The sequence below is a fragment of the Lolium rigidum genome, chromosome 5 (assembly GCF_022539505.1).
Source record: "Lolium rigidum isolate FL_2022 chromosome 5, APGP_CSIRO_Lrig_0.1, whole genome shotgun sequence".
Lineage (NCBI taxonomy): Eukaryota > Viridiplantae > Streptophyta > Magnoliopsida > Poales > Poaceae > Lolium > Lolium rigidum.
In genome coordinates, this window is record NC_061512.1 from 206148293 (window position 1) to 206164361 (window position 16069).

The 16069-nt window shown below is 42.7% G+C and overlaps 1 protein-coding gene across 1 annotated transcript; it reads right to left on the minus strand.

Annotated features, from left to right (window-relative positions):
• Positions 1-13792, minus strand: LOC124653050 (prostaglandin reductase-3-like). The gene is made up of 18 exons (XM_047192106.1): positions 13692-13792; positions 12999-13172; positions 12193-12374; positions 11650-11755; positions 11252-11328; positions 10642-10729; positions 10031-10220; positions 9015-9141; positions 8848-8928; positions 8378-8479; positions 8118-8213; positions 7906-7980; positions 3063-3182; positions 2512-2640; positions 2053-2130; positions 1482-1568; positions 448-534; positions 1-368 (listed from the first exon to the last, which is right to left on the minus strand). The coding sequence occupies exons 1-18, from the start codon at positions 13744-13746 to the stop codon at positions 318-320; spliced, it is 1905 nt and encodes a 634-aa protein (XP_047048062.1). The 5' UTR covers positions 13747-13792; the 3' UTR covers positions 1-317.
• Positions 13793-16069: the final 2277 nt, after the last annotated feature.

Sequence of the window (16069 nt, forward strand, 5' to 3'; positions counted from 1 at the left end):
TATACTAAGTTTGGCACTGAACATAAAGGACGGAGTAATTTATTTATACAGAATTCTAGTTTGCGGGACTACAAACTTATTTAAATTCTATAGTAGAAGGCTTGCCCTCTGATATGGTACTGTCTACTGCAAGCTAGCTAATCAGATAACTGAGTTACATGGTGGTTTTATGCAATTACTCAGTTTCTCAGCTCAACATTGTATGTTGTATGTGCACCTATAAGGCTATAACGTGTGCATTTTTCATATGTTACATTCGCCGTGTCATACTTCGTGACGATGAAAGACGATGCATCTCATGTATGCAGAAGTACAGACTACAGCTTAGCAAGCGTCTGGCTGTATGCTGGGTCAATGCAGACAACGACCTGAGAAGATAGCACATGAAAATTTGTGAGCTGCATTAGAGTAGAGGAGAACGAGTCTGCCATATAGAGATTGTAGTACCTTGCCAACACTCTTGCCAGAATGAAGATACTCTACCGCATCCACCGCGGAAGCAACACCCATGAATTTCTTAGGGTCAAGGGACACCTGTTGTATGTGTTGTGACAGGTAAAGCTAAGTTAGAACTAGTCGCACACATGTTTAATATTATCCGGTGAATCAATGGGTCGTTCGTGGAGAGATAATATGAAAAATAGCTATTCCCATGCTAGGATAACCTAATGGCCTAATGGAGCTAAGTAGGAAATGAGACACAATATCATTTTTCTTCGTGTGAATATAAAATAAGCTAAATAATAAAAAAATGAGGAGAAACTAGGTAGCAAATAGCAGAGGAGCAATGACAACAATTTTAATGTGCAGAAAGGAACTTTTATTGATATTTCTTTGCTAAGTATTATGTAGGGGCATGGTTTGTTTATTATGATACGATAAGAATGAACTAAAGTGAAGTATCGCTCAGTCCACAATGAACCCCTCATTAGGGAAGAACAGGCTGGTGCTAGTTTATAGTGGTTCTCAGCTCAGGTAAATTGAGGGGCCCTGTGCTTCCCCCAACAACAACAACAACAACATCAAATCCTTTTTCCCAAGCAAGTTCGGGTAGGCTACCCTGTGCTTTCCTCCTTGTTTAAAAATGATATTGTGCATAAATATTTTCACGTGTAGACTATACGAAGAGTAGCACGCGATGGTAAAAGATATATGGTTTAATGCTCTGCATAGATCCGTGAGATTTTTGCCCTGTTAACTGAAGGAACATTTGATTACAAGCCGAGCGAACCATTGGTGGAAAAATTGGTCACAAAAATCTTGGTAAGGTAATCTACCACTTCTCTCTTTATAACATGCTGGACCATGAACCTTTGCTTCCTCGCATTTTGGCAATTGTTTGACTCGTGCACATACTTTAATCGTGACCAATAACTGGCTGGGTGAATTAGGGTAGGCATCCGAAGTTCCAAGCACCCACAATTATTTCTCAACTACTATAAAACAAGTAGAAAATATCAAACATATATGGTGAAACATACCTTCAGCTTTCCAGAGGCATACAATTCAAATAGTTTGTCAAGATGATCTTGCCACAGGTGAGCATGCTGAACCAGGAAAAATCCAGCCTGAAATCGGAAAGGAAGGAGTTCATAGTTTTTTAAACAGAGATGGAGCTCAAAGTTCCAAAGAGAACATATAAAGGTTTGGTATTCGCTACTAAACCTTGATCAAGATTCCATTCATAGCTACAGATTCCATAAGTTTGAATGTACTAGCCAAAAAAACAGACTCAATACCATGCTTGCTCTGATATTTCCGATGGGCTAAATGAACATAAACTTTTGCCAATACTACGGTGTGAACTAGCTGGATGCCCGACACATTACTGAGGGAACTACCATATAGCACATGAATTTAAAAAACAGATGGTATTCTTTCTTTGAAATCTGATCTGACTGGTAAATTTTAGTTGATGATATGGATCTATGAGAATCCAAATTTCGGTATCAAATTTCTTAGTATCACAGATTTCCTGGTCAATTTACTTAATGAATAATGAATACAGTACATGGAACTAAGAAGTTCAGGTGTTCTTCTGCATACACGTACCACAGTTTGGCTTTTAGCAAGAATCTTCTCACATAGTCCAGTGTAATTCTTAGGCTTCCATCCAACCTCTCCTTGATACTGAAAACATCAAAGATTGTTCACTATCATTTGGTATCAGTTCAGCCATAAGGCATGATATTCTAATACAAAAGGTACATGGGATATGATACTAAGAAAAGGTACATGGAATAGCTGATACTAATTCAGATTACATGGTTTATAAAAACTATGATAGATCAACGATTTTCCTAGGTACACTCCCAGATCAATTTTAGATGCAGAAAGATGATGGCCAAATTATATTAGCGCTTCTTCACTCAACTAAATGAATCAAAAAATTCATAAAGCAACTGCAGCTCTAGTGACCGCCTGTGCTGTGCAGATAAGCTTTCCACCAATATTTCCATATTAACAGCACATAGTACAATTAAAAAATATATCATAGGCTGACGATCTTACCTGAGAGATCATACCAATTACAACGAGATGTCCATGAACTGCAAGTGCATTCAGGCACAGATCAAACATTTCCCCACCTACAGATTCATATATGATATCTACACCTCTTGGAAACTCTTTTTTAAGAACCTGGAATCAAGCATTCAAACAATCAGTAATTACTGAACATACTGTGAAGAATAAATAAGGGAAACGTATAAATAAATTATGGCCGCTTGAAGGTTCAAACTGATCATTCCTTCATCATACTAGTTATTCTAGACATTGTCTGGAGATATTACAGCATACATGTAATTCAAGCATTCCTGACCAACAGTCTGCATCATCGGCGGCACGTGAAAGGTTGCACATATGTAAGAATTATATTTCTTGGAATGTTCTATCCTGGTGTGTTGAGGTAGGATACAAGGGTAGATGGGCTAGAAAATATATCTGGCACGCTTTTGTTAGTGCACCAGATAAGGAGATATTATAAAGTAAACACGTAACACACAGATGACAAATTATTCAAATTGCATTTGATGCAAATGTAGAGCCAGAAGAAAGCTCACTTCTTTGATCTTTTCATTTTGGTAGTTGATAACTCGGTCAACTCCTAAGGAAGCCAGAAGTGCAGCTTTACTTTCACCACCGCATGTGGCAACAACCTTGTTGCCTGCTAGTTTTGCGAGCTAGAGAATTGACAGAAAAAACATTCAGAACGTAAGGATATGGTTCAGTAAAAAAATTCAACAACAGTTACTTTTCAAAAAATAATAACACATCGACACAAGAGAGAACATTGTGAATTCCTATAAATGAGAAGTCAACATTCTGAAAATGCTCCCGGAAAAAATAAAAAATGCTGTATCCCTCGCAAGGGGCGACTTCCTGTGCCACCATCACCGCTGGCTGCTGCCGTGGATGGTGCTTTCCCTGACAGGTGGTCAGTGTGGGGTCTCCTGGCATCGCAGCTTCCCCCACAGTGTTCTCCGAGAGGCGGTGAGTTCCGACTGCAACGGCCGCTCAGCTCCCTCTTCTCGATGGCTGCTCCCTGTGACGAGCCCCTAGAAGCAGCACGGCTGATGGAGGCATGGTGTGGTTGGGTTGCTGGCACCAGTTTTCTAGATCTGGTCTTCACCTGATCTGGTGCCGGTGTGCTCTGGCCGTGGTGGCTGCCAGTGCCCAGTAACTGACTACGCTGGATGGCGCCGCCATACGAGTGGTGATCCGACGGGTGCTTCCACTGTTTTTCTCAGCAATGGCATGGTGATCTCTTTGCGGTGGTGGGCAACCTCAGCAAGTTGCTTCCCGTTCTATGCCCCTCTCAGCCGCTTCTTAGCTGATGGCTGTCTTGTTAACTTGTGGAGGCTGCGCGAGGAGGCGGTCTCTGCGTGTTGGTCTGCTTTCAGATCCTCCTTAGGCACGATGTTGGGAGTTGGCTGGGGCAATCCTGGAGTCATGGTCATATTTTGAGGTGCCAGACAACTGCCATCAAGCGATCTGAGGTCCAGTGCTGCGCTTCTTCACCATCCTTGGCTGGAGGTTGGGCAACACCAGTCTTGTGTCTTTGCAGTTTGAGGATTGGCAGCATCTCCTCAATGCTTTGATCCTGGGCTGGCTGGAGATCTACTTGCATAGGCAGTTTGTTTTTCCTAGGAGGTCTTTTGTCTCCTGTAGGTCTTTTAGTGAGGATGGTCGTGTTTTCTTTTTCTTTTTCTTTTCCCTTTTTGATGTCCTCGCTGTAACTCCGCCTATGTTGTCTCAACATAGCCGGTCCCAAGCCCGGGTAAAGGAGGAGGGTTGTGATAGGCGAGGCGAGCCAACGTAAAAAACCCAGCCACTCTTATGGAGATGAAACCCAAAGGAACCTCGTTGGGGCGTAACCCTCTTAGCGACGCGCCACATCGGAACCCGGGTGTGGTGTCAAATGGGCAAGGGCCGGGCCGTCACCCCCTTGGTGGCGCGCCGTATCTTGATCTGGATACGGTGATAAGTGAGCAAGGGTCGGGTCGCCGCATCCTTAGTGGCGCGCTGCACCGACGCCCGGTGTAGTGAAAAATGAGCAAGGGTCTCCGCATTTGACTCGACGAGTGCGGAGGGTAAGGAAGTTAGCCGAGCCTAGGAGGATACGCTTAGGTAGCTGGAACGTAGGGTCCCTGACGGGTAAGTTACGGGAGTTAGTTGATACAGCGGTGAGGAGGCGTGTTGATGTCCTATGTGTCCAAGAGACCAAATGGAAGGGACAGAAGGCGAAGGAGGTGGATGATACCGGTTTCAAGTTGTGGTACACGGGGACAACTTCAAACAAAAATGGAGTAGGCATCTTGGTCAATAAGAGCCTCAGGGATGGAGTTGTGGATGTCAAGAGGCAAGGGGACCGAATGATCCTTGTCAAGCTGGTTGTTGGGGACTTAGTCCTCAATGTTATCAGCGCGTATGCCTCACAAGTAGGCCACAATGAGAGCACCAAGAGGGAGTTCTGGGAAGGCCTGGAGGACTTGGTTAGGAGGGTACCTATTGGTGAGAAGCTCTTCATAGGAGGAGACCTCAATGGCCATGTGGGTACATCTAACACAGGTTTTGAAAGGGTGCATGGGGGCTTTGGCTATGGCATCAGGAACCAAGAAGGAGAAGATGTCCTGAGCTTCGCTCTAGCCTATGACATGGTCGTAGCTAACACCCTCTTTAGGAAGAGAGAATCCCATCTAGTGACGTTCGGTAGTGGTCTACACTCTAGCCAGATTGATTTTGTCCTCTCTAGAAGAGAAGACAGACGCGCCTGCATTGATTGTAAGGTGATACCTGGAGAGAGTGTTGTCCCTCAACATAAGCTGGTGGTTGCTGACTTTCGCTTTAGGATTCGTGTCCAGCGGGGTAAGCGCGCCAAAGTCGCTAGAACAAAGTGGTGGAAGCTCAAGGGTGAGGCATCCCATGCTTTCAGGGAGAGGGTTATTAAGGAGGGCCCTTGGGAGGAAGGAGGCGATGCAAACATGATGTGGACGAGTATGGCGACCTGCTTGCGGAAGGTCGCTGTAGAGGAGTTTGGGGTGACTAAGGGAAGTAGAAGGGAAGCTAAGGATACCTGGTGGTGGAACGATGAGGTCCAGAAGGTTATTAGGGAGAAAAAGGACTGTTTCAGATGCCTATATCTGGACAGGAGTGCAGCTAACATGGAGAAGTACAAGGTGGCGAAGAAGGCTGCAAAGCGGGCGGTGAGTGAAGCAAGGGGTCGGGCGTATGAGGACCTCTACCAACGTTTAAACACGAAGGAAGGCGAAAAGGACATCTATAAGATGGCCAAGTTTAGGGAGAGGAAGACGAGGGATGTCAACAAAGTCAAATGCATCAAGGACGGAGATGATCAGCTTCTTGTGAAGGATGAGGCGATCAAGCGTAGATGGCGGGAGTACTTTGACAACCTTTACAATGGAGAGGCTGAGAGCTCTACCATTGAGCTAGACGACTCCTTTGATGATACCGAGCATGTGCTTTGTGCGACGTATCCAGGAGTCTGAGGTTAAGGAGGCGTTAAGGAGAATGAAAGGCGGCAAGGCGATGGGTCCTGATGGTATCCCCATCGAGGCGTGGAGAGGCCTTGGGGACGTAGCGATAGTATGGCTAACTAAGCTTTTCAACCTCATTTTTCGATCAAACAAGATGCCCGAAGAATGGAGGCGGAGTATTTTAGTACCAATCTTCAAGAACAAGGGGGATGTTCAAAGTTGTACTAATTACCGTGGAATCAAGCCGATGAGCCATACTATGAAGCTATGGGAGAGAGTCATTGAGCACCGCTTAAGAAGGTTGACAAGCGTGACCAAAAACCAATTTGGTTTCATGCCCGGGAGGTCTACCATGGAAGCCATCTTCTTGGTACGACAGACTGATGGAGAGATATAGGGAGCAAAAGAAGGACCTTCATATGGTGTTCATTGATTTGGAGAAGGCCTATGATAAGATACCTCGGAATGTCATGTGGTGGGCCTTGGAGAAACACAAAGTCCCAATAAAGTACATTACCCTCATCAAGGATATGTATGATAATGTTGTGACAAGTGTTCGAACAAGCGATGGCGACAACGATGACTTTCCAATTAGAATAGGACTACACCAAGGGTCAGCTTTGAGCCCTTATCTTTTTGATTTGGTGATGGATGAGGTCACAAGGGATATACAAGGAGACATCCCATGGTGTATGCTCTTTGCGGATGATGTGGTGCTAGTCGATGATAGCCGAACGGGGGTTAATAGAAAGTTAGAGTTGTGGAGGCGAACTCTCGAATCGAAAGGTTTTAGGCTTAGTAGAACTAAAACCGAATACATGAGGTGCGTTTCGGTTCTACTAGGCACGAGGAGGGAGAGGTTAGCCTTGATGGGCAAGTGGTACCGGAGAGAGACACTTTTCGATATTTGGGGTCCATGTTGCAGAAGGATGGCGATATCGATGAAGATGTGGGCCACCGAATCAAGGCTGGTTGGATGAAGTGGCGCCAAGCTTCGGGCGTACTCTGTGACAAGAGAGTGCCACAAAAGCTAAAAGGCGGGTTTTATAGGACAGCTATCCGACCTGCGATGTTGTATGGCGCCGAGTGTTGGCCAACGAAGAGACGACATATCCAACAGTTAAGTGTAGCAGAGATGCGCATGTTGAGATGGATATGTGGCCACACAAGAAAGGATCGGGTACGGAATGACGATATACGGGAGAGAGTTGGGGTAGCACCGATTGAAGAGAAGCTGGTCCAACATCGTCTCGTATGGTTTGGGCATATCCAACGGAGGCATCCGAAGCGCCAGAGTGCATAGCGGACGGATAAAGCGTGATGAGAATGTTAAGAGGGGTCGTGGTAGACCAAACTTGACATGGGAGGAGTCCGTTAAGAGAGACCCGAAGGTTTGGAATATCGACAAAGATTTAGCCATGGATAGGGGTGCGTGGAAGTTAGCTATCCACGTTCCGGAACCATGACTTGGTTTCGAGATCTTATGGGTTTCAACTCTAGCCTACCCCAACTTGTTTGGGACTGAAAGGCTTGGTTGTTGTTGTTGATGTCCTCGCTGTGGGGGGTGCAGTGTTCTTGGTATATCCTTGTAAATATTGGCGGCTCGCACTATCTAAGCACTTTCTTAATGAAAATGACCCATTTCCACACATATTTGAGAAAAAAATCCTAGAAATATCATAAGGAATGATTGACCAAAACATGGCCCAAATGGTAGTTAACTATGCAGACAAGTATAGATGTTCCAGCTGCATAAAATAGTTATCCTGTGCAAGTTTCATGCAGCAAATTCAATCATCGTATTTATTCGTCAACGATCAAATGTTGATATAGATGAGCAATTGAGCAATAAATCAAACAATAGAAGTCATATACTCATATTAACAGTATGAAAATAGCATCAGCTAACCTGAACAGCAAACTGTCCTGTTCCACCAGCAGCTGCTGTAACTAAAACAACTTGCCCAGATGTCATTTGACCTGCCTAAAGGCAACAGAAATCAACTTAGATCAGAACAGGAAGGGAGATACATTCTAGAGCTGAACTTAGATTTAGTTCAGCAAATATGAGGTTAAAGCCACATGGTATACGATCAGAAAAGAACTGTGTATCAAGATAACCTTTTCAAGAGAAATTGAAGCAGTCAATCCTGACGTTAGCATAGCAACGACCTCAGGATCTGGTCTTGGCACTGGAAGAAGATGTTTGGCTGGAACCTTTCATCAGGAAGATGTAAAGACAGAAACTGTAACTCACAAACAGAAGTAAAATATGTAGAACTAAAAGCTCAAAAGGTTGAAGATGGTTTCACTGAAAGGATGACAAGGGTTAGTTGATAATTTATTGTGTAACAAATGGACGTGGATGTAGATCGCAGTACCATGGTAAATTCAGCATAGCTCCCAAAAGTCATAAGGGCCACAGGACTGCCAACTTTGATATGCCTCACTGCATCTCCAACAGAAGCAACGATTCCGACAGCCTGGATATATTACAATTCTCATGAAAAAAGATTGTGAACTCTTAATACACAAATAAAAATCAATATTTCCCCACCATTGGTTTGAAGATTTAGCTTGTGTGAATAGCAATTGTTTCAGTATGTTGAGGATACAGATGTATGGACAATCTATTTAGAGTTTAATAGCCTATTTATTTAGAGACCTGAAGAGCAACAAAATCTTCTTTAAAAAATAGCCTGTTTTTTATATCATATCTATGTCCCATCAAATTTACGAATCAAAAGATGAAAACATATGCTGTGTTACCAGAAATTTTGACAGAAGAATATGTTAAGAAGTATTCAAAATTGAGTATGGCGTTAACATAGCATGTAAGAACGTCGATCACCTCAAAACCAGCATCAAATGGAAGGCGTGCAGCAGTTTCTTTAGCACTACCACTGAAATAGCGCCCAGAGCTGTAGTTTACCTGCAAGACACCATTAAAAGCTTCCAAAAGTTAGTCCACAGGGAATCAAAGAAAAGGAATTAGGAAACACAGATCCAAGGACTTACATCACTAGCATTTACACCAGCGTATATTATTTTAACAAGCACATTTTGTGGTTCAATGGGCAATCTCAATCGCACACGATCAAGTCTTGTAGCATTGCGGAAATTATGGCTGAGAGTGTGAACAACTCTACAAAATCATGGAGACAAGCATCAATAAATTAAAGCGAATGTCGCCACGAATTTTCAGTACGTGAAACTAACTTGCACAATATTCCTATTAGGGGAATTTTGTGTGTGGGAAACTTGACTGACAAGCAATATAGTGTTGAGATCTCATATATTGTTAAAAAAATGTCTGGATAATCACACATGACTTACAACATAGATTTCAGAAAGCAGCATTCATATAACTTGTAAGAAACAGCTTTTCGTGGAAATTCTGATAGTGTAATCAAGATCACTTTCCAACTATCCATTATTACATGTAACAGATTAGTACTACTGCACAATTGGAGAGAGCGTTTCAAGACAAAAAATTGAGGATATTTTCTGCGTGTCATCAATCAAGAAAGCTTGAACACTCCAATATGACAAATGGAAGTAGCATACAGTCAAAGCTCAGCTATTGGTCAGCTACACTAACAAGTACAAGTACCGAGAATTAACGAACTTGGGAAACAGCACCAGAACAGAAACAAAAAATATAAGAGATTTGACTTCAACCCACAATCCGTGCATGGAAATAGCAAAATAGTTCTTACAGTACAATAATCTAAAGTACTTCTCTAGAGAATACAGACTACGGAGGCACAGTAAATATGTCTGCACTCTGCAGGTGTATACACACATTCTTTGTTTAAGAGAATACTGTAGCGCTATGAAGATGATGTGTCTAGAAGTTATGCAACTTCAGTTTAAGGGATTAAATCAGTGATTTCAACCATTTTAGCAAGGATTTGTACCAGAAAGAACTAATTAAGCGTTTGGGAGTAGGGAGTTGTTCTGCACTCGAAAAATTCCATAAGTGCTTAGAAATATAAAAATATATAAAATAGCAGGGCTGCAGGATTACTTACATCTTCTCAAAAAACTCAGGTGTTTGGATGCTAGGGAATACATTGTTTGTTACTGTTCTTTTTGACTTGGTATACTTCAACAGATATTTTCTTTGTTCCTCAGATGTTGGCCAGTATTCTTTCCCTCTTCGTTTAGTTATCCAAAGGCAAGCGCCAGCCTTGCTCTCGTCTTGTATAAGTTCAAATGCACCTACCGAAACATAAAGGGTCCTTTTCAGATAACATTAAAAGAGAAAGAGAGTAAACATCATATGCAAGAGATGATAGATTTCTACTGCTATGTCAACCATCTCTGTGGACTAAGTTATGGCCTGCCATCACTCACTTATACAAAATGAAGGACCTAGAACTAAAATTTTGAACTTTGACGAACCAAGTGATCATGTAATTATTCAATTTGTAATAAAACTCATGTTTTACACACAATACACGTGGGAAATTTTCCATGTTATTTTTGACCATCTAAAACAACCCATATCAAATAAACACTCAAACAATTCATCAAATACCCAAAAGTAACCTGCAGTAATCGTGACACATAAATTACAGTAAAGAAACTGAAGGTCGGCAACAAACTTAATTACAGCTTTAAAAGATGAGAGATGATATACCATCAATAATTTCCTCCATCTTCAGAAAACCACCAGTTGCATCTACTATTTTCCGATTTATTTGCTCGGCCATGTTAGTTTGAACAAACTGCATACACAAGCCCACAAATAACACTTACGAAAGATCATAATTGCATTCATACCTTCCAGTTATTGATAGTGACTAATGAAAGACATGCCAATCTGTCTCAAATAAGAACGTGCATTCCAAAGTATACTCAATCCCTGCAAACCGCATCAAATTGCGAAATCTATTTTTTTCTAAGATCAAATTACCGATTAATTTGGGCATTTGGCCTGTTCAGTTGATTTTGCAATTTAGCTCAAATACATCTATAAACCAGTCTTTCATGTGTGCATGGTGTCCCTAACAAGATATCCGTCGCTGGTATTTGAGAACCAGTGATCACACTATCTGGTCAATCTGGTGACTTTTTGGAGAAAATTTGGCAGTATGGTGTTCCATTCTCAAGTTAACTTGACAGACTATCAAACCTATTAGCAGACTCTCACAACATTAGGACAAAAGCCACAGCTAAACTACTACAGCGAGCAAACGCAGTAGAAATAAATAATAATAATAATTCGCATCATTCAACTCGTTTAATACCTCGGGGCAGAGCACATTGACACGGACACCATGGCGTTTCAATGGAGCAAGTGATCTTGTAAACATAACAACACCACCTGCCAAAAATGAAGTTATCGCATAGTGTACAGATGCTTCAAACATATCATAAAAGTATAAAACATAATGGAGTAGAAAGTTAAGATTGAAAAGTGCAGCTGGCAACAGTATTGAACATTCTATATGACTAAATGTGAATTTCTGTACAGTTTGTGCTGGCATGTATCTTAACGATGTAGAAAAAGAATTAACAAACATATTATTTTCTACTAAATCAACAATCATAGTTAAGAGTTCAAAATGGCCACCCCATCAGCACTGCAATCTGCTGCCCTAGAAGAAAAAAAGTAGAAGAAGAGTTTATGGGGTGGTGTATGAACCTTTCGTCCCAGAATATATGGGATCAGCGTACATGGGATAAAGCCCAGCAGCTGAACCAATATTAATTATGACACCAGGCTTCTTCAGGGATCGCATTGTTTGACTCTGGTGAATATCAATAAACAACCATAAGTTTTGTGCATATGGCATTTGCATGAAGTAAGGTAACATGTTAGACAACTGAAATAGTCATTCGAATTATTGCACAAATGAAGAATTCATATTCCAATAACTTCTGTTGATTCAAAATGTCATCATTTTCTTGCTCCCAAGGAAAACAGACAAGCCACATTACAACAAAACCATTACCTCTTAACTCCCTCCAACAACATTAATGAGAACACAGAAATAGAAATCCACTACCTAATTTTCTCTGAAATTACTGGATGAACAGACAATGTAACCTATGCGAATTTCAGGATTGTATTAATATGCCGAGCATGCATAAAAATCAGTGTTACCACAGATTACCAGTTCAAGTTATTGAACAAATAAATATGGCACTTCTATTCTAATAGCCATTAGTCAATGATAAGACTTACTGCAATGCGAGTACCATCAATAACAGCAACAAGGTTCACATTTATGGCATGTCTCCATGTGCGAATTCCATCAGATATGTCATCATAAACTAATGTCTGGTTGGCAATTCCAGCACAATTGATGCAGATATCTAGTCCACCATATGTGAGCACATGTTTCTCAAAAGCAGCAGCAAGATCATCTGCATATTAAATAAGAGTAACTTTAAGATCATGGCAAACCTGAAGCACAAGCAAAATTGTGGTCTTATTTAACAGTTAAAACCTTGCTACATCCACTTATCCAGTGACAATAATAATCACAATATTATAACCAAAACAAGAAAACTCCTCTGAGTTTCAGAACAAAGAAAAGAATGAACAAAGCCCTATTAAAAGAGAGTTGATGCTTCATTAAAGCAAAGGGAAGAAATACCATATTGATGCTTTAGGTATTAAAACCTAGATACATGTTAGAACATTTCTGAGATATAGCAGGGTTACTAGCTTTGTTTCACGGTATTTTCGGATAGTACTGAGGTGAAAAGGTTAGATGTAACGCCAACATACATGATCTCTATAATGGTATTGGTATGGTTTTTCTTACATATTATTAAGAAAGCCTATGCCTGACAACTATAGTATATAACTGAAACTACAGTTGGCTTATCATACTTTGCCAGTCTTCTGAGATTTGACACTCAACTAGTTCAGTTCTGGTGTTACACACTCTTGTTTCCAAAATTTGGGCATCAACAAATAGTTTATAGAATAACGTAATCAAGCAAATTAACTGACTTTGCTTACTTCACCTAAAAAACACTTACTTGAATTAGAAACATCGCACTTAATGAATATGGCAGGCGGTGCACCGAGATCTCCATGGAACTTTTTGTGTTCCTTTTGAACTAGCGAAGCAACTTCTCTTCCATTTTCTTCAGAAAAATCGACCACAGTCACAAATAGACCCTTTTGTGCAAAAGCGAGGCAAAGCGCTTTCCCTTGAAAAAAATAGAACAGGATGAAATGTCAATATATTAAACACAGTCAACTAAAATCATTGTGCTGTGCTAGTAGTATTTGGTATCTATGCTGGAACAAACTTTACGAGCGCTGGCTTAATCTTAGTATCTTACAGGGCCCCTAATAATCTTATAAAGGAATCAGAGCTGCCACAATTTCATAAAACACTTGACTGTGAAACTTTATAAAGCACTGAACAGAGAACAGGGACTTATTTACATTTAATCCTTCACTACACAAAAGTTCAGCATCAAGGTGAATATATGTTCCATTATTGCAGTTCCATGCACAATTGGACATCATATTAGAGAACTGTGGAAGGTACATGTCTATCAGTTTTTACATAGTAGAGAAAGATCTTCAGTTACTTGTAGAGCGCGGGGGCACAAATCATACACGCAGAGCAGCAGTGAGGTTTGCCAGGGCTGAAAACTTGGCGAATCGGCGGGCGCCCACCCGCGCGGATGGAAAGAGGAGAGAGGGAGGGCGTCCCTTACCGATGCCGGAGGCGCCGCCGGTGACGAGGACCGACATGCCGGGCTTCAGCTCCATCTCGCCGGCGCTGGGCGGAGAGAGCGCGCGACCAGCTTGAGGCGAGGGGTCGCGACGGGAGAAGGCGGGCGAGCGAGCGAGGGAGGGGCACGGGGCGGTAGGAAGAGGTTTGCCGGCCGGCCTGCCGCTGCCGGATGCGGAGCTACCGAGATGGGAGCTAGGAGTAGGAGTGGGGACAAGGCCGGCTTGCCTTCCTCCGTTTGATTTGTTGGTGATCGGGTTTGGATTTTGGAAGGTGACGCACGCTCCCTGAGCAGTGTGGACGCCGCGAATGGGGTGATCCAACGGCGCCGCACACGAATTAGCTGCGGCTGCCGAGAAGGTTGACCAGATGTGTTTTAACCCTCCGTCCCATTTTCAGAACACCATTTTCAGAATGTACTTCTTACTACTAGTACAAATGCTCGTGCGTTGCTACGGGTTGTGAAATTTCATTTCGCAATGCATATATAATTTACAGCTCTTTGAAATTTCAAAAATAAATCAGAGATATTATAATGTACTATAACATAATAATATTGAACGCCGCAACAAGACAACATTATTGTGCATCTACGTGCTTCTCAATGTTAGATCGTGTTACTCTCCTGCCGTAAGTTCCACTCCTATGTTCTAGGCCATCATAACTGTCAACTCAAAGTTCTCCAAATAACACGTTGATATTCATAAATATCCCATTGCAATCATAGATCGTAGCCTTATGTGTCACATATAGTAGTAAAATGCCCATGTGTTGCAACGGTCTCATAATTTCTTCAGGTTTCACTCACACTCACACCGTTTGGCGACGTGGGAGTCTCCGCCCCAACCGCTCTTGTCTCTCCCAACGCCCTCTCTAGTTTCCTCAGATCTGGCCGGCTTGGCCCCTCCCTTGCTCTTCTCCAGCGATAGCCGGCGTTGAGGCGGGTAACGGTCCCCTCCCTATACAACTGCAACGTAGGTGTAGGCTTCTAGAGTTGAGTTCGGCTTGTATGGTGTCTAGCTTGATGCCGTTGTCTTGGAGCGTGTTGCCGACGCTCGCGAGCGGCGTTTGGTGGCCTGTGGCGGTGTTCTTGCTGGTGGTGGCGGTGTGGTGCTGCGTGCAACCGGAGGGAGCGGCGCTAGCGTCTCCTTCAATAAGTTCGACCAAGGTTGGAGCTCTCCTTCGTAGTCCCCACTCAATCTCGCTGCCATGGAGGCAGAAGGTGGGCTGGTGCAGCAGGATTTAGCGCTCCGGGGATCGATCGTGAAGCTCTCCTGCGGAGTCCATACACGGAAGCCAGGTTCGCTGAAGTGATCTACAGCCGAAGGCGGCCACTCCGCGATGTGGTGCCAAGCCGACGCCATAGCTTCTTCTTCCTCCAGGTCGGCGAGCCATCACGGAGGATCTTTGGTTTCAGTGCGGCGCAACACGCTAACCTCGACCCAAATGGTGTAGTCCCCGGTGTCGTCGTCAGTGGCCGTGCTTCACGACCTTGCCAAAGCCACAGTGAAGACGAAGGACCTGATTGCTTTTTTAATTTTATTTCTAGGGTCTTGTTTGCATATGCTGAGGACCAGGTTTTTATTTTATATTTCCTAGGGTCCTCTTTGTAACATGTATCACCAGGGCCTTCGGCCATTTCCCTGTTTAAAAAAAACACACTTAAAGAAAAGACAACAATATAGTTCAATGTTGAATTAAAATGCATTTCAAGAAGCCACAATTTTCTAGCAACCATAAAGTTTTAAAATGCATTGAGATATTGGTATATATATCAATCAGGCGTAGTTTTGCAGCCACATATACGTATAACCGAACTTCCTTTTTAAACCTTACTTAACATAAAACTTTCCTTGACTCAGATGACACTATAAAATAATAAAAGAAACTCCCACCCAAATTTGGATAGTCCTCGCCTGCCTCCCCACTCTCGACCTTCCCACTTTCTACCGCCCTCGTTTTCTCTCTGGCCAAACATCCTTCTCCTGCCTCCCCATTGCTGGCAACCAGACTTCCCAATCCCTTGCCTTCCCGCCGCTAGTCTTGATGAGCGCCCTCTCCCACCACTGCCACAATTACCGTACCCCGGTGGCACACCCCTGTTCTTCTCTGCCGCTCGTAGTTGGTTCTAGCACTCGAGGGAGGAGGCTCGCAGTAGGCCAACAACCCAGTGCTTGGCGCCAACAGAAGAGGAGTGATAAACCTAGTCTCCACCAGATCCATTACCTCAAACAAGTCAAAGTTTTAGAAGATGATAATTAAATAAGAAAAACTTATAAGCATGTGCCATGTAAATGAAAAATATAGGCAAGATGGCATAAACTAACCCGATCATATTGTTCCATGCATAGACCTAATCAA

Excerpts from the sequence above, each read along its gene's own strand:
- LOC124653050 (XM_047192106.1), bottom strand. The coding sequence starts at position 13,746 with ATGGAGCTGAAGCCCGGCATGTCGGTCCTCGTCACCGGCGGCGCCTCC. Across the intron at positions 10,221-10,641 it reads GATGGAGGAAATTATTGATG|GTGCATTTGAACTTATACAA; the intron begins GTATATCATCTC and ends ATGTTTCGGTAG. Across the intron at positions 1,569-2,052 it reads TTGCTAAAAGCCAAACTGTG|GCTGGATTTTTCCTGGTTCA; the intron begins GTACGTGTATGC and ends TTCCGATTTCAG.